Source organism: Littorina saxatilis, linkage group LG9 (genome assembly GCF_037325665.1).
Source record: "Littorina saxatilis isolate snail1 linkage group LG9, US_GU_Lsax_2.0, whole genome shotgun sequence".
Taxonomy (NCBI): Eukaryota; Metazoa; Mollusca; class Gastropoda; order Littorinimorpha; family Littorinidae; genus Littorina; species Littorina saxatilis.
The window spans coordinates 40,268,994-40,294,156 of NC_090253.1; the positions used below are offsets into that span (position 1 = coordinate 40,268,994).

The 25,163-nt window shown below is 40.3% G+C and overlaps 1 protein-coding gene across 8 annotated transcripts in view; it reads left to right on the plus strand.

Moving 5' to 3' along the window:
• LOC138976070 (CAP-Gly domain-containing linker protein 1-like) overlaps positions 1-25,163 on the plus strand; it is a 111,077-nt gene that overhangs the window by 68,871 nt on the left and 17,043 nt on the right. For 6 of the 8 annotated variants that reach the window (XM_070348877.1, XM_070348879.1, XM_070348882.1 and 3 more), the window contains 8 exons: positions 1,177-1,265; positions 7,789-7,954; positions 8,669-8,884; positions 10,344-10,547; positions 11,585-11,722; positions 12,449-12,549; positions 16,235-16,355; positions 17,904-17,956. In XM_070348877.1, the coding sequence (XP_070204978.1) occupies positions 1,177-1,265; positions 7,789-7,954; positions 8,669-8,884; positions 10,344-10,547; positions 11,585-11,722; positions 12,449-12,549; positions 16,235-16,355; positions 17,904-17,956 (1,088 nt within the window). The remainder of the gene's footprint in view (positions 1-1,176; positions 1,266-7,788; positions 7,955-8,668; positions 8,885-10,343; positions 10,548-11,584; positions 11,723-12,448; positions 12,550-16,234; positions 16,356-17,903; positions 17,957-25,163) is intronic. The other 2 variants (XM_070348881.1, XM_070348885.1) reach the window with 1 other exon arrangement.

Sequence of the window (25,163 nt, forward strand, 5' to 3'; positions counted from 1 at the left end):
GAAAGAGGTTTTGTGTCTTTGCTAGTCAAAATTATAGCGCTAATTAAGTAGGTATAAACTGCATTCAATAACATATTCTTACGTCAACTCACATAAATAGCATTGACTTCAGTTCATTGCTTAGGTATTGAAGTACTACTCTACCCTGGTAAAGGGGGAGGAACTCCCAAAAGAAAACGAAGTCCGTAAGGATGGGAGTCACCTCCCCTACCGGCAACCCGCGCATGCGCGGGCCCCCCAACGGCCGCCATTCCACCCACTTCAACACTCTGGTCTTCACGTGTTGTTGGTACTCTGGCAAATTTTTTGCTTTGGCCTTTTTTGTGCAAGGCCATCTGACCTGGTTTCCGCGTGGCTGTTGGCGGGGCCCGCGCATGCGCGGGTTGCCGGTGGGGAGGTGACTCCCGTCCTTACGGACTTTGTTTTCTTTTGGGAGTTCCTCCCTCTTTACCAGGGTAGAGTACTACTTCAATACCTAAGCAATGAACTGAAGTTAATGCTATTTATGTGAGTTGAGTTAGTATATTAATTAAAGGAAAATTTATTTTAGAAATTTTCGAGTTCCGCTGACTAATAATAATGTCAGTAAAAATTGGAAATAATTCAAAAACTGGTGTTGATTTGTACATGTAACGCCACATGTTTTCTTTGGCTACTGAACACTATTAAGTCTTCAAAAGACAATTGCTACAGTCCTCGGACACTTTCAGTTGCTAAGTGTTTTAGCTATGTGCAGGTTCTTTTGTAATTGTGACATTCAAGGTTCTCTGCCATTAGAGAGCAATATTTCTTCAAAACTAAATGGAACTCTGTTTTGTCCAATTTCAAAACATGTAGAATGGGGGCAGACTTCAGTGTGTCAGAAGTGAAAGAAAAGTGATCGCTAAGCACAGGCACAAAGTTTTTGTCTTCGAGCAGAAAACTAAGTTAAAGTTTTGGTGTGATAGAAAGTTGAATTTTGATTTTTGATTTTGATAGCTTTCAGCCAACTATGTGTACTACAAGACCTTTGCTGAAGCAATATATTGTTTTTAGGTTCATTTAATTTTTTTAATTTTTAATTTTGTTGCTTGTTGGAAGCTCATTTTACTACATACACATCCCCATTTGACCATTAATCATTCTTTTATGGTTTGAATTATGTTGTGTTATTTTTGCCTGACTGAAACCCTGCAGGAACAGCAAATAGCGGAAGTGATGCAAAACTCAGGCGATAGTTCTAAACAGCTCTCTACCCTCAACGACCAGCTCGCTGAGAAGACTAGGTTAGTTTGTGTAATGGTGCGTTTCTCAAGCAGTGGACAGTGAAATTCTGGATTTGCTTTCAAACACGAACACCCCAGCAATGGGGTAATAGAGTTATGAGAATAAGAAATAAATAGAAAGCAAAAAAGATCGAGCTTTTGTTATTCTTTTGAGAGAAAGTGAAATTTAATGAGATACCAAGTACTTCAATATCTTGTGTAAATGTAATGGTAATTTTAGTTTGATCTGTACTGTTGATAAAGTTCACTTTTCTGGCATTTTCCCCTTCCCTTTTAGAGCCTCAAAGAAGTCAATTGTTCATATGGAAACCAAAATACAGGTTACCTATTGCTGTGTATCAGAAAACATATCAACGGGGCTCCGTCTGGGTTGAGGAAAAGTGTTTTTTTGGTGAAACGATGTTATGTTTAGTATGTGTGGAGCTGAAATGAAAAGAGCAGTTAACAATGTCAATGGTACAGAGAGTTAGTTTCCAACTTCTTGAACATAAAATTCTCCAGTCATATACAAATATTTTTTATTTCCTTGTAAATTCAAAAATTCAGTGTCCACAGCAGAGGAAATACACGATACCCGTGTTATCACTTACTGTTTTACCCACTCAGCTCCTTAACTTTGCTTGCATGTGCTGCTTTCAGTTACTGAGTCCTTGCTTGCTAATACTCTTCTTTTGCACTGCATGAATTGACAATTGGGTTTTTACCTTTTATTTGGTTGTTATGGCTTCACTAAATGCTTTGGGTGATGATTGATTTTTTAACATTAATGGTTAGTTTAACCTTAGTTGCACTTAAGCATTAAGTTGCACTTAAGCATTAGACACTATTATGATTGAAGTAGCGGACGTGTGAGTTGTAGATCAGCTTAACTTTGACAGTGTGCGAGTATCTAACCAACAAAGAAAAAAAACCTGGGTCAATGTTTGTGTGAAGGTGTTGAAGACTTAGTTCTTTTGTGTATTGAATTTCTGTGGTTTTTATGTTTTGTATGAAAACAGGAGGTGACTGGATTTATTATTTTCTTAATAAAACTTTAATATTTTTGTTCACACTTGATATGCTTTATACCTATGTTTTTTTGTTACATTATTATTTTATGCTCAGGCCTTGGATTTGGTATTATGAGCAGTTTGGATGGTCACTGTCTCTGTGTTTCAATTGTTTTTAGTTTGTGGTCTACTACAACTACTAGTTTGTGTTTTTTCTTCTGTGTTGTCTTTGATTTCTACAGTTGAGACAAGCAGGACTTGGATTCAATAACATCTTAAAATGTTTTTCTTAAATATCAGGGCCTCCTCTCATATGCTAGGTTATTGGTTTGGAAACTGTTTCAGATAATTTAGGACTGCAGTTCAGCAGTCATCTGGTTGAGAAGGTGGTAAAAATGTAATTGCAGGCTGCATTTCTAGTGTAGGCTGAGACTTATAGTCCCTTTAACATCTTGCAGCAAGTTGATCAACTTGGATGAGCAGTTCAATACGTTATGTAATCTTTGCTGGTTCTATAATCTGATTGATCCTGAATGATTAGATTGAGCTTGAAATAGTCTCGGTATTCTTGGTCCTATATATAAACCGTTGTATGTTTCATTGGATGCATTTTGGATGTACTCTCCGGGCAAATTGCATTTTGTTTGAAAGTTAAAAAAAAGAAGAGAAAGAAAAAACTAATTTGGTGAGATATTTGCATGAATTTCTTTGGCGTTTGAGAGGTAAATGGAGTTTCATTTACTTTTTTTAGAGTCATGTTTCAAGCTGCAAAGCAATGCCAAAAATGGTTGAACTGGTGATACTACGTATTGGAGTACTAGTGTTAGGATCAGGACAATTTCACGACATGTCATTAATTTTACTGTTTTGACTCATGCAGCTGTAAAATCAGGGATAGAAATATAGTCATGGCAGCATGGACTCTAGAGCAAAAGTATGCTATTGATTACATTTGATCCGTAACACAAAGTATACAAAAATTTGGGAATTTGATTTAGCAAAAAAGCTTATATTGTCAATTGCAGACATTGATTGTAGAGAATCACTGGTACGTGTTACAATCAGTACAATCTGTTGATCTTTTCCATGCTTCTTTAGTATTCAAATCAAACAGAAAGATAGGAAAAAGAGTATATGTGACCCTCCACCACGGAATGTCGAGTCGCATGTCACCTTTGCATGATTTTCATATTTTTACATTTTCCTAAAGAGTTTTTTATGCTCTATCCAGTGGTGAAACCCGTTTTAGAAAAGAGCAAAAACTGTTTGAGTTATAAGCCTGTGACTAAGATGACCCTCACACTGTTACCAGACACTCCCCGGACTTATATTAAGTCTAGCGCAGAACCGCGCGAGGTGACATGCGACTCATTTCGTGGTGGAGGGTCACATATGACATGGAACCTGATTAGTAGTATAGTCTTTAGTTTCTTTTTGATTGATTTTTAACTAATTCTTAAAGATCTTGTTAGACTTGCCTTTTTTTTATGGTGTTGCCTGAACCAACTATTTGTCGAACTAGCTTCCAGTTCCCTTTTTATTTAAAAAAAAGAAGATGTTTTTATTGTTGCCTGTTTGCATGCTGAAAACAAAACGCATGTTTGTTAGGTTTGTGTTCTGTCATTTTGCTTTATTTTGTTGTGTTTTAAATATAGCGTATTTAGTAAATGATAAAAAAGAAAAATGTCTGTTTGGAAGCTGAAACTAAGTTATAAAATTTCTATTTGTCATTGAGACTTTTTCAGTTGCTATCGGTTCTTGTCAGTCAGTAACTGTAACAGACAGTTTTGGGAAATCAGCATGTCAGGGGTTTATGCTCTGTGGAAGAGTTATATTTCTTGAAGTTTCTGGAAATAAGTCTGTCGGGTTTTTTATCAGCTGTCAAGGAGTTGCATCTCCATCTTGAAAGCAAGGCAAGCTGGATCATGTTTTCAGTGGACAGTGTGATGCTATGGTCCCTTGGTATCACTGATCATTGCTTGTTTTGGATTTAAGCAGTGTGGGTCCTGTGTAGGCCATAAAAACCCTGATGAAAGTTTTCTTACTGAATCGATTTGGTACCCCCCACGGGTTAGGGGGAAGAATTTACCCGATGCTCTCCAGCATGTCGTAAGAGGCGACTAATGAATTCTGTTTCTCCTTTTACCCTTGTTAAGTGTTTCCTGTATAGAATATAGTCAATGTTTGTAAAGATTTTTAGTCAAGCAGTATGTAAGAAATGATAAGTCCTTTGTACTGGAAACTTGCATTCTCCCAGTAAGGTCATATATTGTACTACGTTGCAAGCCCCTGGAGCAATTTTTTTATTAGTGCTTTTGTGAACAAGAAACAATTAACAAGTGGCTCTATCCCATCCCCCCCTTTCCCCGTCGCGATATAACCTTGAACGGTTGAAAACGACGTTAAAACACCAAATAAAGAAAGAATGAATCGATTTGGTCATTTTGAACTGCACTATTGAAAGGACGGCTAGCTGGCTGTACTGCTCTCTCTGCACAGTGTTCAAAATGTCCCTGATAATTAAGACAATGGTGATGACAATTCTTTATTTTACGAGGGTACTCGAATAGGCAGTGATCCGCTTTTTTATTTACATCTGGCTTCATCCTAAAGAGGGGCAATGGGGAAACAATGCAAGCAGCTCAAATCACTTTAGGCAACTCAGTGTGCTGATGAGATCAATCATGAGAGCCACTCCTTTCACACAGGAAGGGTACAGTTTGGGGGCTTCTTATTGATTCCTGCTGGGGGCTGAAGGATGTGTGCCTGCCTTTCTCTTTCTTCTGCCATTCTGGCGCTATTGAATGCATGAGACAAGAGTTCACTTGAAGTACAATGTACATAAACAAGGATTGCTTATTTTAGGAAGGATGTGTACTTGAAATTACTTGTTTTAGGAGTGGATGCGAATTTCTGACTTTAACTCTTTGTATACTAAGGACCGCATGATTATCAGGTCCCGATGCTCACAACGCTTGTGTACTAAGGACCGCATTTGCGTTCCGCGAGTTTGTAGGTCACTTGGTTAGAGGTCGGGGGTCAGATGCGAAACTAAAAGGTATAGCTCCCTTCTTTGGCCTTCTATAAGTGCGAATGCACTCTTAGCTTCACGAGACAAGCCTTTGTAATAGGGTTAGCTGAGAAGTTTGTGGCTGATTCTAGCTCTGCGCGTCACTCGCTTGACCAAATTGCGACGCCTACTGCTTCGTCTGGCAATCGTGGTGTAAACAATCCTCGTACACGACGTTTTACGTTGCAAGAGACTATTGAATTGTTGACAACACAGGGCTCAGATGTGGAAGATTCTGATGTGGAGGACGATACTGACAATGACAGTGATTACAGTGGCGAAACTGAAGTGGGGAGTGAAGGTGAAACTGAAAGTGCGAGTGAGAGTGGGCGTGACGAAGAAGCACGTGGTGGTGGTGAGGGAGAAGAGACTTTTGCTGGTGTGGGGGCAGGTATGGGGGCAAGTGATCAAAACAATGACGATTTTCTTCGGTTTTTGATGAAGGATTGGCATCAAGACTTTTCCTATTTTCCAACTCTGACACCATACACTGGCCGTTCAGGTCTGCATGTCGACCACATGGTGTGTGGTCAAATTTTTCGGACATGTTCACAATGCTTACATGACCACCAAATGGAAAATCAGTTGGTATTTGTTATGTTTTTGTGTTAGCACAATCTTCATACAAGTAAACAGAAACAGTTTTGTTGCAAACAGAGCCTTCATAAGAAAAAATGCTTCTTAGTCAAACTACATACCCCCTTTTTCGTATTGCGTAAAATATACCCAACAATTCTGGACATCATATTTTTTTTTTTTTCACAACAATGAAACCAAACTTTGGCATATGTTTTAGCAATATATTCACAATACAACCTTTCAGTTTGAAGGCTGCATCTTGTTTTGTTTATTTTTGAGAATTTTTTTGCAAACCCATACAAATGGCCAGTTTCTGGGAAGAGACTGGGGAAATAATGGCCAGTATAGAAAGAGTTAATTTTGCTCTTTTTTTGCTTGTTGCTATACTTTTGAGTGCATTGGAGAAGAGTTAACTTCACTTGACTCTCATAACATGTGGAAGGATTTGACTGACTCTCCTCTTACATTTCCTAAACTGGAGTGCATGGAAAAAGAGTTGAGATGGAGCAATTGTTGGGTTGATAACCTCTCTGGACTTTACATTGCATTCAGTGAAGATCGATGAAGCATTTTAGTGTTATTTTCTCTTTTGTAAATGTCCGTGTTCATTCGTTTTGAATGTTTACATCTTTTGTTGTTTGCATCTTTCTTGCCATAAAAAGGGCTATAGTTCTTTGAAAGTTTTTTCTGGACCTTAATTGCTGATGCTCTCCTTTGATAGTTTAGTGTTTGAGTTTAAATTTCTGTTTTCTTGAAGGTCTAAAATCTCACGTTAAAACAGAAATATTATAGATGCAGCTGACTATCTTGGGCACTTTGGATTATAAGACTTAAGATTTCTTTGAACAAGCAAAAAAGAGGTGGTAAGGAGGTAAGAGGTGAAATTGTAAAAGAGCTTAAGAAATTACTGCAGCTATTACGAGTTTAGGTCCACTTACTGAGAAACAATTGGTTTGAATGTCAATCCGAGTGGTAGACAAGACTGAGCCACTCTGCTAATTAGTTCTTGGGGCATGTTTTGCATGAGGTCTTATTCTTTTCTTCCCTTTCTCTTTTCCAAATTGCTGTGTCCTCATTTATCTTAAGGTTGTTTTGCTGGCCACAATTGTCAAGTTGTTCTTTTTTAGTTTTGTGTTTAGTTTCTTCAGCTTTTCTAACAGCATTGCCTGGTTATGCCTGGAACAAGTGTTACATTTCATTTGCTTCAGTGGTGTACAGTTGTCTCAGTTGGTATGCTTTGACGTTACAGCTGGGACTCGTTAGTGGTTTGTTTCTTTTAAAGGCTGATCTTTGTTTAAAAAAACCCACCTTTTCAAATGTGTGAAGATTGAGAGCTGGATTCTTGAAAATGGCTTTTTGTGAGTGATGTGAAAGTGAATCATGAATTATTGCAACAGTGTGTAATTTTGAATAAGGCAAATAATGACTGCTTTTTGTATTGTTTAGTTATAGGTTCTAATTGTTCATTTGTGTGTGCTTTTTAAAGTTTGTTTAACTTTCTCAAGCAGTATGGTAGATACAAGACTATAGGTGTAATATCATTTTGACTCCCAAGTCAAAATGTATTACTAATTAATCTGCTTTTGTTTGGTTTGTAGATGTTTAATGTTGTGTGTGTAATTTTAGCATAATATCTGTATACTGACATCTCTACATTTTCTGTAAGGGTTTGTCTATAAACTATGAATTATTGAGTGTGGCTTTGATAACAAAATGCTGCAAAACTCTTTTCTTTTTGTATCTGTGCAGAGTTTGATAACCTAATTAACTGTCAAATAGAGCGGATGACAGGGTTATGTCTGGAATAAATTTAATGCATTATGCGCAACCAAAACAAATCAATCAGTGTCAAATAATATGTGTTTTGCATGTGTGATTTTTACAGAAAAATCGAGGAGCTACAAAACGACTTGTCGAGCTCTTCTCAGCAAATAGCAAAGCTTAATGAATCCTTAGAGGAACAACAGCGTGTATATACAAAGGAGAAGGATGAACTTGTACATAAATTTGAGGAGCAACTGAAATCTGTACAAAGCCAACTGGAGGATATGGTGAGTGTATGAGTGATGGGTATACTGTGAAACATCTTATTTGAATCCCTGCCTATTAAGCTTCAGTCACACACGCAATTCAATCGTTGAGATTCAATCGCGCGATTCAATCTTGTGTGTTTTATTCATATTTAATAGAGGACAGAGAGCACAGATCTCTGTGGTTGGTGCTGTATAAGCTGTCTTTATTATTATTAATAATAATATTAATAATAATATTATTATTATTAAAAGAGTTAGACACAGTTTGTCTTCATTGTGTAAAAGTGGTTTGTGCCCAACAACAACAGCTGAAAACAGGATGGTCATATAGAAATTGTACAATATATTTTAATTTTGTCCATCTGCAGAAGATGGGATGGACTGCATACCGTATGAATAGTAGACATATTTGTAAGCATATGCTCACTTTCAAGGTTTTGATAAGCAATTTATTGATTTGTCGGGATTAAATCAAAAGACTGAACTAGAGATGTCTTCCTGCACACTGGGAATTAAGATAGATGGATGCAGCACTTTTGGACATTTGCTCCTCTATTATTGTTTGGTGAAACTTTCAGGCAAATCTTTTTTTTTTAAACCTCTACTAACAGAATGACTATTAATAAAAGAAGACAAAAGAAACCACAAATCATGATGAAGAAAGAAGACAAGTTATTTCAAAAGGTAACGGGTTTGAAGACTAAACATTGTCTTGTTCTGTCTGCCTCACAGCAAGTAGAGTTAGAGAAATCGCGTAGCAAGCTGACCAAGGTTACGGAAGAACTGGAGACGGAGAAGAAGGAGGAGGTGGTGCGGAAGGATGCGGAGATACAGCAGCTGAAACTAAAACTGGAATCACAGACGGAGGAAGTCACCAAACAACAGGTGCAAACCCAAGCACACAAAGAATACCTGGACAAAATCACACTAGAACTGGAAGCTATGAAGGTGAGAAGATTTTTGGGTGTGGAATGTTAGTGGGCTTTTTTTTTGGGGGGGGGGGGGATTCTCTCTCTCTCTCTCTCTCTCTCTCTCTCTCTCTCTCTCTCTCTCTCTCTCTCTCTCTCTCTCTCTCTCTCTCTCTCTCTTTCTCTCTCTGTGTCTCTCTCTGTCTCTCTCTTTCTCTCTGTCTCTCTCTCTCTTAGTGTTTTTTTGGTGCTCTCTCTCTCTCTCTCTCTCTCTCTCTTTCTCCCTTTCTCCCTTTCTCTCTCTCTCTCTCTCTTTCTCTCTCTCTCTCTCTCTCTCTCTCTCTCTCTCTCTCTCTCTCTCTCTCTCTCTCTCTCTCTCTCTCTCTCTCTCTCTCTCTGTCTCTCTCTCTCTCTCTCTCTCTGTTTTGTAATTTCATCATATCACCAGTTCTATGAATTATCGCTGGAAGGATGGTGTGTTGGACAAAAGAGCCAGTGGTTGCTGCCCAATGCAGAGTAAAAGAAAATGATCACTGCCTTGAGATGAAGGGGAAAAAACAGCGTCCCTGACAAATTATACTGCAGTAGATGATGTGAACAAGTGACGGATTTCAGGGGGGGGGGGGGGGGGGGGGCATTTTTATCGATTTGTTTGTCTTTTTGTTTGTATTTTATTGCTGAACGGCGTCTTTCCGTCAAAGATCTCTACATTTGGGAGCAATGAGTTTCAGAGCGGTCTGATCTGAATCGATGTCATCAGCAATTTGTTTAGACTCTTGCATATGCATGAGAACCTCTGATTTTTATTTTTTTTAACTCTTTTTGCTTTTATTCATTTCCATACTTTTTTTTAGCTTTCTATTTAATCTGAGTTAATGGGTTGCTTCTTGGCACTGTGGTTTCTGACAGCATGAGACTGTATGAGAAAGGCTCCAAGGAACTCTGAAGAACAGAGTTGGAGAAGTAAAGAGCAGCTGATTCTGTGGTGCAAGGAAATAATTGAAACCAGTTTTGAAAAAAAAGTGAAGAAAAGACTTTGTTTCTGTGTGAAGCAGATGTGTACTTTGCTCATAAATGTATTTCTCAAGAGCTGGTCTCAAAGTTTAAGGTGCCCGAGAAGAAGAAATGATGTAAAAGAGGACACAAATAACTAATGGTTTGCAGCAGCGTTGAGTGCTAAAAAGATAAAAGTGGGGCAGCATCAGTACTCGTTTTTGTTAAACATTGGCATTTTACTGTTGGGACAGAGCAGAGATATCTTGGGAGTAGGTTTAAGGTAGCCGTAATACAGGTCAGGTGTAGGATGAGTTGTGGGTGCAACAGCCAGGATTTAAGTGTGTGAAAAATAGATGATAAAAGGGTGAAAGATGGTATTCAGAGAGGATCAAAACCTGCCATAATGATGTCGTCTGCAATATTTACAAAGGCAAAATTCAGAAATGTTTACAAAGTATTTCATTTACAGGACTTACAAAGATACTGCTGTGTGTTTTTTCCAGTACGAGAAAGAAAAGGCGGAGAAATCCGTGAAGCGTGTGGAAGGTGAGCGTGACGCAGTGAACACGGAGCTCATCCAGGCGCGTGTGGAACTCAGCAAGGTGCAGTCGCAGAGCGGGGACGTTGCTAAGCAACAGGCAGCGCTGCAGGAACAGATTGACGACCTGGAGGCCGACAAGGAACGACTGCAGCGTGCCAAGCAAGAGGTGTGTGGCAACAGCTGAGATTTTGATTTTGTGACAGTCTGTAGTTTTGCTCGGGTGCAGTTTGGCCTCCCCCCACACACTCCTTGCAGCATGCGGAGCAGGAGGAGGTGGGTAGCTCAGCTTTTCATTCAGTCTGTAGGTTTCCTCTGGTACAATTTGACAAGGCTCCCCTCCCGACCCGCCCACCCTCCCCACCCCCCAAACACACACTCATTGCAGCATGCGGAGCAGGAGGAGGTGGGTAGCTCAGCTTTTCATTTTGTGACACTTTAGTGTTTTTGCTAAAGATACAATTTGACATCCTGTCCACCTCCCCCACCCCCAACCCCCCTCTGCTCTCACCCAATGTGATCTCCCAAAAGGCCAAACCTATCCTTTCCCACCGCAACCCTCAAAGTGTCAAGATGCAAATGCATACACTCGCTGCCAAGTCCTAATGATATACGGTACTGACACATGCACAGCCGTATCAGTGACTCAAGTAATTTCCTAGTGCTGATATGACCAAGTCACTGTGAAGAATTTTATTCTCGAAAGTCTTTGTCATTTCCTCATGAGACGTGCATAATTATCCACAGTGTGACGTCTTCTCAAGCTTTCTTTTGCTTTTGACATCTGAGAGATTTTATTCTAAAAGAGAGGGTGAAGAAGAGATGTCTTGATTTGCTTAGTCATTGTCGTGCTCAACATTAAATAGACAAACTCCGGAAATTACTCTGTTGGGTTTGTATGGTTTGTGAAAGAGTGAATAGTCTTGCTTTAATTGAGGCAAACTTTCAACACATACTCCTTGTCAAATTGTGTCACGTGGAAAAGTTTGCCTCAAAAAGCAAGAGTATTCGCTCTTTCACAACCCTTGCAAACCCAACAGAGTTATTTCCGAACATCGTCTATTTAGAGATCTTGAACATGATGTTCTGCAACAGCAGTACTGTAGGCTGGCTATCAGTACATGAAAGTTGTGTGTCTTGTCCAACAGGCAATAGCACTATAGGCTAGGTATCAGTCCATGAAAGCTGTGTGTTTTTGTTCAACAGGCGGAAAAGCAGCGTGACGAGGTGAAGGTGGAGAAGGAAAAGTTGACAGCAGACAGGGACCATGCACAGCAAGAGTGGGTCACTCTGCAAGCAGAGATGCAGAAACGCGAGATACAGATGGACGAGATAAAGAAAGAGGTCAGTAAAGTAGTTGTTCCCCTTCTGTCAGTTTTTTGCGTGCGTTCTTTCTTTTCTTTTTTTGTGTGCAGTTTTTGTGCTGTAAGGTGTGTATGTGCTGAATTGTTAAGTTGGGTTACTTAGTTCAGAGTAAAAGTGTGCATGGGAATTATATTATTATATTTTGTATTATATAGTGTATTAACTGTGAAAGTGAAATCAGATTTCTTGAGTTTGACAGGAAGGAGACAAAACGGACAAAAGCCTTGAGTAGACAAAAATAATGTTAATACTCATGAGTAGTGTCAGTGTTTTGTTGTTGTTTTGGTTGGCATTCTTGTTGCTGTAGTTGTTGCTTTTAATGTTTGTCGTTTATGTAGAGCATGTCTCTGTATTGCTACTTTGAGGTTGATTTTACATTATACCAGTTTCAAGTTCACTTTCTTCGCGTTTCTTCTTCAGATGTTAACATATCTGTTCTGATATCAAAAACATTATCCTCAGTTTTCACAACGAACTGCATCAACTTCCATTGTCATAATCATTTTGATACATTCTGCTTACCTTTATTTGTTTATTTATTTATGTAATTATTTACTAATTTGTATTTGCGTACTTTTTCATTTATTTATTGTGTTTTGTTTTGTTTATTTATTGATTTTTGTTTGTTTGTTTTTCTTGCTTGCATGCTCATCCTCATTTTCATGGCTGGTATTTCCATGGGAACGCTCCGTCGATGACGTGTAGCATGATTTGCAGTTGGACCGCCTTCGCAAGCAGACCGAGGAACGCCAGGAAGAACTGATGCAGAGATCGCAGACAGAGGCTGACATGCTGAATGTAGAACTGTGAGTTGTTGGGGGTGCACAGTGGCGGGGGGGGGGGGGGGGGGCATGGGGGAAGAAAGGCTGGGTTAGGGTGTCGGTGCCTGTCGGTCTGCCTCACGCCCGTTTTTCTGCTTGTGAATTGTTGCTGAAGAGAGTCACAGTAGGTAGTCCCACTGATTTTTAAAAAATTAAATTACCAAAACAAAACTTATACTAAATGCAAGGTATGAGCAAAACTAAGAAGCACCCAAAATTATATACATGTATGTTTAATACTTTTTGAGATATGACACTTAAGACATCGTGAGCATTGGGGCGTCTACGTGAATTCCTTATTTGGAAGCAAGTTGGAGGGGTTATATCACAAGAAAGGAGATAGACAGTTCACTGTTAATTTCCTTTTCCTTATAATAGGACTATATCAAATGAAAAGTTGTCATAAAAATCTACCTACCTCAGAATGTTAGTGTGCCATTTCAATTTAAAAATGACGACATAATGTACGAAAATGGTGACATTTGTTATAATTGTCCAACTTTGGAAGTGAAACAAATAAACATTTTGGTAAAAACTACACAACCAAGCTAATTTTGTAGTCTCCTGAGTCTCAGTTATTAGCCTAATTAATTCTGACCCAGTGATGCTAGCCATTGTCTGTCTGGAAGGCCTCAAACTTGACTATCAACACCGTTTTTTACAGGCTCACGACTATAATGCTATATTCCCTCATGTCAGTTGATGGTATCTCTGGAACCAATCTACCCACAGAAAAGTATGACATACCAAACTGGATGATTTTAAAAGATTAGAAACACTGGAATAGTTTTAAGTACATTATCATACCCCTAAAGAAAAATTTGTGAGGTTAGGGGGAGTTACGAGAGAAAAAATGAGAATGAATCGGGTGAATATACTAAATATGATGAAAAATCAAAAAATGAGCTAAAGACTGAACAACACACAACCCTGCATTCTTGGTGTTGTTTTAATGTCAGAACCTCTTTACTATACTTTTTCTTCACTGGCAGTAAGTCGATTTGAACAGCTGGTACAGGGACGGCAAAGCTGCAAAGTTTGTGGCAGACCATCGCCTTGCTCTTTGTCCACAGGGGTCCATCTGGATACTCCAGTCAAACACAAACCGGGCAGAAATAGTGTCCATGTCAATGGATGCTGGCCACCCAAAGTTCTTGATGCCATCTTGCTTCATGAAAGATAAAGTTGCAGTCTCTCCAATAAAATATTGTTTGTCGTAGTAGACTGCCACTCTCTTTGTCCCTGTGTTGAGAATTTGCCAATCGAAATCTAGATCTTCAGTTCCCTCCTCCTCGTCTCCTTGACTGCTATCCGACTCCTTCTCGTCTTCTTGACTGTAATTGGAACTCTCACCGTCTTCTTCACTGGAGCTGCTGGTGTCAGGATCATCGACCCGCTGATGAAGTCGCGGTCGCTTTGACTTCGGTTGGATAGGGTCGACAACACAGTCCTCATCCTGCAGGTTGTTGTCCACTGGCACTCTGACAGGGGGGCCTTGAGGGTAGAATTCCATCAGAAAAGTTTTGAAGTCAATACTCAGTGTTTCGTGGGTACGAAAAGTCCTGCTTCTGATCCAAAAAATGTAAAAGTTTGGTATTGTCCACTTCTTCACTTAGTATCATCTGAGCTTGTTTCCGAAATTTCAGAACAAGAGAAAACAGAAGTGGTACCTCATGTCCAAATCTCACAGACAGCAATTTCTCTGCAAACTCTGTCAGGTCTTCCTGTGTCTTTCCACCATGCAGCTCGTCGTACAGCATGCCAAACTGGAGAATGAGGCGGCTTGTCATAGATGAAATTGCTGGCACTTGACAAGGACAACCCCTGCCACTTCCAGGGCCCATGGCAGACAGATGATCTTTCATCGTTTGATACGTGTCATCAACTGTAACAATCACAAAAGCACAATAACTTATTTGTGTGACACTGGCTGCTTAAACTCAAAACTGACACAAAAATGTTTTGTTTTTTAAATGCAAGCCCTAAGTCCCCTTTCTTGCGTTTAGGAGAATGAAAAAACTTTAGAGATGTAAAAATGTATCAACAAATACATTTAACATCAAAAATACAACGCAAGGTGGCGAGGAAAACACTTTTGGGACTCATACTTGATCTGAAAGACATCGACAGTACCCTTGTAGCAGACGCCAAAAAGGCGTTTGCAGCTAGAGTTACCGTCCTTGCCGAATCTCTGTGGTCACTTCGAACTTTTGAAAGTAAAAGAATAAATGCAAACAAAAGCCATCTTGCAAAGATTTTTAGTCAATTATAAGATATGTTCTTTATTTCCCGTATGGAATCGTTATTTTTTGTACAGTGTATCAAATTTAGCTGTGGTAGTTCGTTGAAGTTTCTTCACTGGTCGCGCTTGCTGTTGTGTAACAGACGCTCGAGTGTTCATGTTCGAACATTCAAAACTATCAAACTTAGATGAGTGAAACTTTAAAAACTATTTGCAAGACAAAAAGATTGGAGGTTGGTTCTACCAATCTGGACATTTACTTACCCAAGTATGGACGTAAACAACCGAGGATCGCGAATCTTTCTGCAGCATCAGACTGCTCCGTAAAATCGTCACGCGCCGCCATGTTTAGCCTGCTTTTGACTGGTTCAGAAACGGGGTTCCCACTTTCTACGTCACGGCGCTTCCGCCACAATTCAGTTACGTAAATGATTTGACTATGAGTATTTAGAGCAAAAAACGAACTTTACATCGATATGTATCAATATAGGATTGATATTGTGCAACTAGAAGTTATTTCTTGTTGAAAATCGGTCTTTTTCAACGATGAATTACGGAAACTTGCTCATTGTTTTGTACGAAACTACGCCTGTTCGAAAGAGCCGAGTCTCCCCTTTCATTTGCATATGGTCATGTGATATTTGATTCATTCTGTAAACCGCGCGAGCAGCTGAAAGAAGGTAGGGGGTAGTCTGCGAAAACTCGTCCAGTGTCGCCGAGGCCGGCGCCTGAGAAATTTTGCGTGAATCCTTGTGTTTTTAAACGCGAAATGTGACGTACAAACGATAACACAAAGCAAATAAAATACACAGAACAAGTCAGAAGATATCATTCTTTATTTTCATCACAAAATAAATCATCAGAGGCAAAAGTAAGGTGGTGAAATGGTAGGTGAAAGTTGATGCATTTTCAGAAAAAATGGTACTTCCGCAGGCTTAAAAAATCAGTGGGACTACCTAGTCACAGGAAGTTATGCACTGATTGACAACTATAAATATACACTGATTGACAACTATAAATATGGCACCTAGTGTAAGGTTTAGTTCGTTTTTAGTTTTCGATTCATTAATACTTGTTAGTGGCCATTAAAAAAGTGTCAACCAGATTATTAAAATGTATTTTTGAAAATTCAAGCCAAACAACGATTGAGATCTTTACCCTTCCACCCACCGTAGGTCACATTAAATTTAACCATCACCATCGCGGGGCTAGTAGAAACCACCTGTCAACTCTCCCGGTTGGCCAGTGAACATTCTGGTCAAATGCAGCACTTTTGGTTGTAATATCGAGTTTCAAAGCCATATAAACACTGCAGATGCAGCAACTGTGGTATGTACCGGGCCAGCGAAAGTTCTGTCGGGCTAGTAACTTTCTTGAAGATTGAGATTTGGCCATCCCTGCTTACGTTTTTTCCTGACAATGATGCAGGGAGGGATCGAAGAAGACGCTGGAGGAGACCAAGCAGTCACTGACGGAGAAGGAGGGGGAGGTCACTCAACTCAAGGCCGACCTGGAACTGTCCAAGCTGGTGGCTGAGGAAAGGAAAAAGGTACAAAAAACAAGACCTACAGAAGCACTTGCATGTACGGTAGAACCCTCAGAGAATTAGGTCATAAAACGGAGGAAGTTTCAAAATGGGGGTACATTTATAGAGGTTATGTTCAACAAAAAGTGTGAAAAAAAACAGGGTCTTTAACGGGAATATTAGTCTTAAATTGGGGGGGTTCCACTGTAGAACTTTTGTCGACGCTGCACAGGAAAGCTGGAGTGTCCTCTCCAGGGCGCAAAGCTTTGGTGGTTTGATGTGGAGGACAGACTGTTACCCATGCAGTAATCCTCACCTCCCCCCCCTCCCCGAACAGGGAGCTAAAATGTGACCCTCCACCACGGAATGAGTCGAATATCACCTTTGCATTATTTTCATATTTTTACAATTTCCTAAAGAGTGTTTTATGCTCTATCCAGTGGTGAAAACCGTTTTAGAAAAGAGCGAACACTTTTCGAGTTATAAGCCTGTGACTAAGGTGACCCTCACACTGTTACCACAGTCCCCCCGGACTTATATTAAGCCTAGCGCAGAACCGCGCAAGGTGACATGCGACTCATTTCGTGGTGGAGGGTCACAAATGGTGCAATGGAAAAGCAAAAGATGATTCACTAAGTTAAATGTACAGTGGTGTCTGGACAATAGGTGGGAAGAGATCATACTGTTCAGACGCTAAGCCAAAAGACATGCCAGCAAATGTAGAGTGAGGAATTAGTTGAAAAGTTTGTATTTGCTGAAATTTAGGTTCATTGTCAGAAATACTACCAGTATGGTACAGTTGATTTTATGTCTGTGGAGCCAGTGTTCAGGTCTGTTGGCCTTCTGTTGGGTGAGAAAGGGGTGGGGGTGGAGGGTGGAGGGTTTACTCCAGGCCTTGTACAATGGTACCTGCTATGTAAGAATGCCCTCATGACCAGCCAAAAGGGTCCCGACATTGTAGGTGGCCTATTATGACAGGTAAACTTTGGTCAAGATAATAGGGAAAGGAACTTCAAAAAGGTTCCTTCACTGTAGTTCCCAGACACGGAGGACAATAGGTCAGTCGACCTGACTTGAAAATATGTGTAGGTCCACATGTCCTGGTTGCAAAAATGGTCTGTCAGAAGACCTCCTACATGTCAAAACTATCGGATGGTCAACCGGCCAGGGATCAAACCAAGGCGTCAGATCAAAAAAGTATGCATTAATAACCGAGGACAGAGGCCTGGGAACAACACGGGTTCTCTCATGGGAGCGTCTTCAAGGTAAAAAAAGAAACTGATTAAATAATATGCTCTAATCGTACCGCCAGGGAAATATCCTCCACGAATCTGTCTTCCTTTCTTATGTACCCTATCTGGTTCATGTTTTACGACAATTGAAAAATGACGAAAATTCGCTTGCAACAGTGGGCACGAATGAGTTGCGTTTCTTTCGCCGGGTACTGTACAAGTGTCTCAGTAAGGAATAATACATTCAACATTGCGTGTTATCAGTTTAGAAGAAGCAGATTTCTTCTGCAGTTTAAAAGAGACCAAAACTTATGATGCTTATTGTTCTTTCTTTGGGCAGGTTGAGGAGCAGAGAGACCAGCTTCAGAAAGAAGTGGAAGAGTTGAAGGACAGGTAAGACACTCTTTGTTCTTATCAGTCCGTTTCATCAGAAGACACTGTGTCAAACTTATAGTTATGGGACGGTACTATGTTGTGAACATTTAATTTAAGGATCCCTTTTCTGGTCGATAAAGTGGACACAGCTCTGAATCACTCTAATGCAGCACAGCTTTTGAGGAGTGTTATGTAATGCAGTATGTTATGTTTGATGCTGGATGCAAATATATTTGAACTCTTGAATTGTTTGTACAAAGAAAAAGACGCAAATAAGCAGGGAATTGCTTGTGAGATGCATTTGAATGCTGTTGTATGTGGCACAATTTGAAATAAATTGTGATAGTAAAACATGCTGTGAATAAGTCTTCATGAAAAAATTAGAAACGAAATATCATTGAAAAGGATTAGGGTGTGAATTGTTATGGTTGCCTTTTACATGAAATGTTTTTTGTTAGGGAAGAAGAATGCTTATCGAAGAAAATGTCCAAGTAAAATTGCTTTCAGTTCAGTGTCTACAATGCAGGCAGTTATTTTAGCATGCTGTACAAATTCAGTCAGACTTACCTCAGATAGGACTTGTTTGTGTGTACAGTGAAACCCCCCTTTTAAGACCTCAGAAAACCTGAGAAAATCAAGTCTTAAAAACCCCCGCGGATTAGGGGGAAGAATTTACCCGATGCTCCCCAGCATGTCGTAAGAGGCGACTAACGGATTCTGTTTCTCTTTTTACCCTTGTTAAGTGTTTCTGGTATAGAATATAGTCAATTTTTGTAAAGATTTTAGTCAAGCAGTATGTAAGAAATGTTAAGTCCTTTGTACTGGAAACTTGCATTCTCCCAGTAAGGTAATACATTGTACTACGTTGCAAGCCCCTGGAGCAAATTTTTGATTAGTGCTTTTGTGAACAAGAAACAATTGACAAGTGGCTCTATCCCATCTTCCCCCTTTCCCCGTCGCGATATAACCTTCGTGGTTGAAAACGACGTTAAACACCAAATAAAGAAAGAAAGTCTTAAAAGGGGAGGGAGTCTTAAAAAGGGGGGTCCTTAAAGGGGGGTACCACTGAACAAGAGTTCCTTGTCACTTGTTAGTAAACAAATTTACAAGGCAGAATTAAAGCCCTTTACTTGTTCACAGCAGGTTTTTATGATAGATGCACTATTGCATCTTGCAGTGAAATTTGTGTATCTATTCACTCTCTGTGTTGATGTCTTCTCTGTACAACCACTGCTCGAGTTACTGCCCCTGTTGTGACTAATCTCCCTTGTCTACCACGGAAATGTCTGTGGTAAGAACGACGCCGGCCGTCTCTCTACTTCTTGCGGCATGCTCTCGTCAGCATATATACATTTTCAGCCATGTTTGAACAGCTTTTTGCATCAGATCAGCGTATGTTGAGTAGTTGCTGCCGCTGTCGATGGATCTTTTAATCATAGGCTGTTGTTTTGTCTAATGGTTGCAAGTTTGAAAAAATTTGTTGTTGCTTTTGCCCCCAAAATAGAACAGTGAATGCTTTCATCTGGAGGACCATATGGTGTATTCTACCCTTATGTCAGTTTGTCTGTGTGTGTGTGTGTGTTTTTGTGTTTTACTTTTTTGTTAATTGTCATCCTGTGTGAAATCCATGTGTTTTTATTTGTAGTTTTGTACAATTCATTTTCATTGTAGCAGCAACATTTGTTGGTCGTTATTTACTCACATGTGCTTGTGTGTTTGTACTCATGCAGACTCCAATGAGACCTGATCATCATAGCTTTGTAGTGTAAAATTTGACATTTTGTGAAAATTCCACACTGGTCTTTTTCTAGTCACTTGTTTTGCACTTTATTCTGTTCTCAGACTGCGTGTTGTTTGTTGTGTTTAAACATACCTTCTTTTCAAGTGGACCATCATGTCAGCCTACAGGCCTGTCCATGCAGGCGTTTGCAGGGGATGAGTAACTCCTTCGATCAGCTTGAATACATACCTAAAACTAACAGCCTGGCTGCAATCTGTGTACAGTTCAAATTTGCTGAATTAATTTTGCAAGGTGACATTGCATGTGTCAGTAACGGAATTTATTTTTAAAATAATTCAATTTCTGCACAGAAAGATGTAAATGAGAAACAAAGCTTACGTCCCTTTGTTTCTCAGATCTTATATTAGCACTCTGCCTCGATTGGTTATGACTGCACAGAAAGCTACCAAGCCATTGAATTGTTGGAATGTGTTCAAGTTGAAGGATGTTCTAGCTGATCCCATGTAAAAGCCTGGACAGATCTTTGGGGGTTGACATGATGGGTTAAGTTGCATAATGATCAAGGAAGGTAGCTTTAACCTGGACCACTTCTTGAAACTGACAAGTAGGACCGTAGTCTGATCTTTGGGGGTTGACATGATGGGTTAAGTTGCATAATGATCAAGGAAGGTAGCTTTAACCTGGACCACTTCTTGAAACTGACAAGTAGGACCGTAGTCTGATCTTTGGGGGTTGACATGATGGGTTAAGTTGCATAATGATCAAGGAAGGTAGCTTTAACCTGGACCACTTCTTGAAACTGACAAGTAGGACCGTAGTCTGATCTTTGGGGGTTGACATGATGGGTTAAGTTGCATAATGATCAAGGAAGGTAGCTTTAACCTGGACCACTTCTTGAAACTGACAAGTAGGACCGTAGTCTGATCTTTGGGGGTTGACATGATGGGTTAAGTTGCATAATGATCAAGGAAGGTAGCTTTAACCTGGACCACTTCTTGAAACTGACAAGTAGGACCATAGTCTGATCTTTGGGGGTTGACATGATGGGTTAAGTTGCATAATGATCAAGGAAGGTAGCTTTAACCTGGACCACTTCTTGAAACTGACAAGTAGGACCATAGTCTGATCTTTGGGGGTTGACATGATGGGTTAAGTTGCATAATGATCAAGGAAGGTAGCTTTAACCTGGACCACTTCTTGAAACTGACAAGTAGGACCGTAGTCTGATCTTTGGGGTTGACATGATGGGTTAAGTTGCATAATGATCAAGGAAGGTAGCTTTAACCTGGACCACTTCTTGAAACTGACAAGTAGGACCGTAGTCTGATCTTTAGGGTTGACATGATGGGTTAAGTTGCATAATGATCAAGGAAGGTAGCTTTAACCTGGACCACTTCTTGAAACTGACAAGTAGGACCGTAGTCTGATCTTTAGGGTTGACATGATGGGTTAAGTTGCATAATGATCAAGGAAGGTAGCTTTAACCTGGACCACTTCTTGAAACTGACAAGTAGGACCGTAGTCTGATCTTTAGGGTTGACATGATGGGTTAAGTTGCATAATGATCAAGGAAGGTAGCTTTAACCTGGACCACTTCTTGAAACTGACAAGTAGGACCGTAGTCTGATCTTTGGGGTTGACATGATGGGTTAAGTTGCATAATGATCAAGGAAGGTAGCTTTAACCTGGACCACTTCTTGAAACTGACAAGTAGGACCGTAGTCTGATCTTTGGGGGTTGACATGATGGGTTAAGTTGCATAATGATCAAGGAAGGTAGCTTTAACCTGGACCACTTCTTGAAACTGACAAGTAGGACCGTAGTCTGATCTTTGGGGGTTGACATGATGGGTTAAGTTGCATAATGATCAAGGAAGGTAGCTTTAACCTGGACCACTTCTTGAAACTGACAAGTAGGACCGTAGTCTGATCTTTGGGGGTTGACATGATGGGTTAAGTTGCATAATGATCAAGGAAGGTAGCTTTAACCTGGACCACTTCTTGAAACTGACAAGTAGGACCGTAGTCTGATCTTTGGGGTTGACATGATGGGTTAAGTTGCATAATGATCAAGGAAGGTAGCTTTAACCTGGACCACTTCTTGAAACTGACAAGTAGGACCGTAGTCTGATCTTTGGGGTTGACATGATGGGTTAAGTTGCATAATGATCAAGGAAGGTAGCTTTAACCTGGACCACTTCTTGAAACTGACAAGTAGGACCGTAGTCTGATCTTTGGGGGTTGACATGATGGGTTAAGTTGCATAATGATCAAGGAAGGTAGCTTTAACCTGGACCACTTCTTGAAACTGACAAGTAGGACCGTAGTCTGATCTTTGGGGTTGACATGATGGGTTAAGTTGCATAATGATCAAGGAAGGTAGCTTTAACCTGGACCACTTCTTGAAACTGACAAGTAGGACCGTAGTCTGATCTTTGGGGTTGACATGATGGGTTAAGTTGCATAATGATCAAGGAAGGTAGCTTTAACCTGGACCACTTCTTGAAACTGACAAGTAGGACCGTAGTCTGATCTTTGGGGTTGACATGATGGGTTAAGTTGCATAATGATCAAGGAAGGTAGCTTTAACCTGGACCACTTCTTGAAACTGACAAGTAGGACCGTAGTCTGATCTTTGGGGTTGACATGATGGGTTAAGTTGCATAATGATCAAGGAAGGTAGCTTTAACCTGGACCACTTCTTGAAACTGACAAGTAGGACCGTATTCTGATCTTTGGGGGTTGACATGATGGGTTAAGTTGCATAATGATCAAGGAAGGTAGCTTTAACCTGGACCACTTCTTGAAACTGACAAGTAGGACCGTAGTCTGATCTTTGGGGTTGACATGATGGGTTAAGTTGCATAATGATCAAGGAAGGTAGCTTTAACCCGGACCACTTCTTGAAACTGACAAGTAGGACCGTAGTCTGATCTTTGGGGTTGACATGATGGGTTAAGTTGCATAATGATCAAGGAAGGTAGCTTTAACCCGGACCACTTCTTGAAACTGACAAGTAGGACCGTAGTCTGATCTTTGGGGTTGACATGATGGGTTAAGTTGCATAATGATCAAGGAAGGTAGCTTTAACCCGGACCACTTCTTGAAACTGACAAGTAGGACCGTAGTCTGATCTTTGGGGTTGACATGATGGGTTAAGTTGCATAATGATCAAGGAAGGTAGCTTTAACCCTGGACCACTTCTTGAAACTGACAAGTAGGACCGTAGTCTGATCTTTGGGGTTGACATGATGGGTTAAGTTGCATAATGATCAAGGAAGGTAGCTTTAACCTGGACCACTTCTTGAAACTGACAAGTAGGACCGTAGTCTGATCTTTGGGGTTGACATGATGGGTTAAGTTGCATAATGATCAAGGAAGGTAGCTTTAACCTGGACCACTTCTTGAAACTGACAAGTAGGACCGTAGTCTGATCTTTGGGGTTGACATGATGGGTTAAGTTGCATAATGATCAAGGAAGGTAGCTTTAACCTGGACCACTTCTTGAAACTGACAAGTAGGACCGTAGTCTGATCTTTGGGGTTGACATGATGGGTTAAGTTGCATAATGATCAAGGAAGGTAGCTTTAACCTGGACCACTTCTTGAAACTGACAAGTAGGACCGTAGTCTGATCTTTGGGGTTGACATGATGGGTTAAGTTGCATAATGATCAAGGAAGGTAGCTTTAATCTGGACCACTTCTTGAAACTGACAAGTAGGACCGTAGTCTGATCTTTGGGGGTTGACATGATGGATTAAGTTGCATAATGATCAAGGAAGGTAGCTTTAACCTGGACCACTTCTTGAAACTGACAAGTAGGACCGTAGTCTGATCTTTGGGGTTGACATGATGGGTTAAGTTGCATAATGATCAAGGAAGGTAGCTTTAACCTGGACCACTTCTTGAAACTGACAAGTAGGACCGTAGTCTGATCTTTGGGGTTGACATGATGGGTTAAGTTGCATAATGATCAAGGAAGGTAGCTTTAACCTGGACCACTTCTTGAAACTGACAAGTAGGACCGTAGTCTGATCTTTGGGGTTGACATGATGGGTTAAGTTGCATAATGATCAAGGAAGGTAGCTTTAACCTGGACCACTTCTTGAAACTGACAAGTATAAGGACCGTAGTCTGATCTTTGGGGTTGACATGATGGGTTAAGTTGCATAATGATCAAGGAAGGTAGCTTTAACCTGGACCACTTCTTGAAACTGACAAGTAGGACCGTAGTCTGATCTTTGGGAGTTGACATGATGGGTTAAGTTGCATAATGATCAAGGAAGGTAGCTTTAACCTGGACCACTTCTTGAAACTGACAAGTAGGACCGTAGTCTGATCTTTGGGGTTGACATGATGGGTTAAGTTGCATAATGATCAAGGAAGGTAGCTTTAACCTGGACCACTTCTTGAAACTGACAAGTAGGACCGTAGTCTGATCTTTGGGGTTGACATGATGGGTTAAGTTGCATAATGATCAAGGAAGGTAGCTTTAACCTGGACCACTTCTTGAAACTGACAAGTAGGACCGTAGTCTGATCTTTGGGGTTGACATGATATAATAATAATAATAATAATAATAACGGGCATTTATAAAGCGCCTTATCAAAAGTTCAAAGCGCGGGACAACAATACATGTATACAAAAATCATACAATCACTGTCAGATTCAAACAACACATCATGCACATCTCACATCCCCAGACTCTATACTAAGGAACTATCCGTAGTGTTGTTGGAACAAGTGAGTTTTCAAATTGGACTTAAAAGATGAAATGGATGGAGAGTGACGTAATTGAAAGGGGAGTGAATTCCATAACTGAGGTCCATAATACGAAAACGTGCGGAAGCCATGAGCCTTGCGTTTAAAGCGACCTTGACAGAGAAGTCGAGCATCATCAGAAGAACGAAGGGTGCGAGAGGGAGTGTAGAGAGAGACCAGTTCAGAAAGATAGGCAGGTGCCGATTCAGAGATGATATTGTAGCAGAAGCAGGCAGCTTTATACCTAATACGTTCAGATACAGGAAGCCAGTGAAGTTCTTTCATGAGAGGAGTGCAGGGTTGTCGATGCTGTGCTCTGAAAATGAGACGTGCAGCACAGTGTTGTACTTTTTGCAAGGGTTGGAGAGTGGAGTCAGGGCAGCCTATGAGAAGGGAGTTGCAGTAATCTAATCTGGACAGAATGCAGGATGTAACGAGAGTTTTAGTGGCATCAACAGTGAGAAATTTTCTTATGGAACCTATTCTTCTGATCTCAAAGTAACATGTCTGACAGACTTTTTTGATGTGTTGTTTCATTGAGAGGTGGGAGTCCATGATGAACCCAAGATTCCTAGCACTATCAGAGAGAGAAATGTCACTAGAACCTACTGTGATGGAGGCTGGAAGGGAAGTGGTCGAACAGGAAGCTCCAGAAATTCAGTCTTGTCATCATTTAACTTGAGCATATTGTTTGTCATCCATGATTTAATATCTGAAGTGCAGT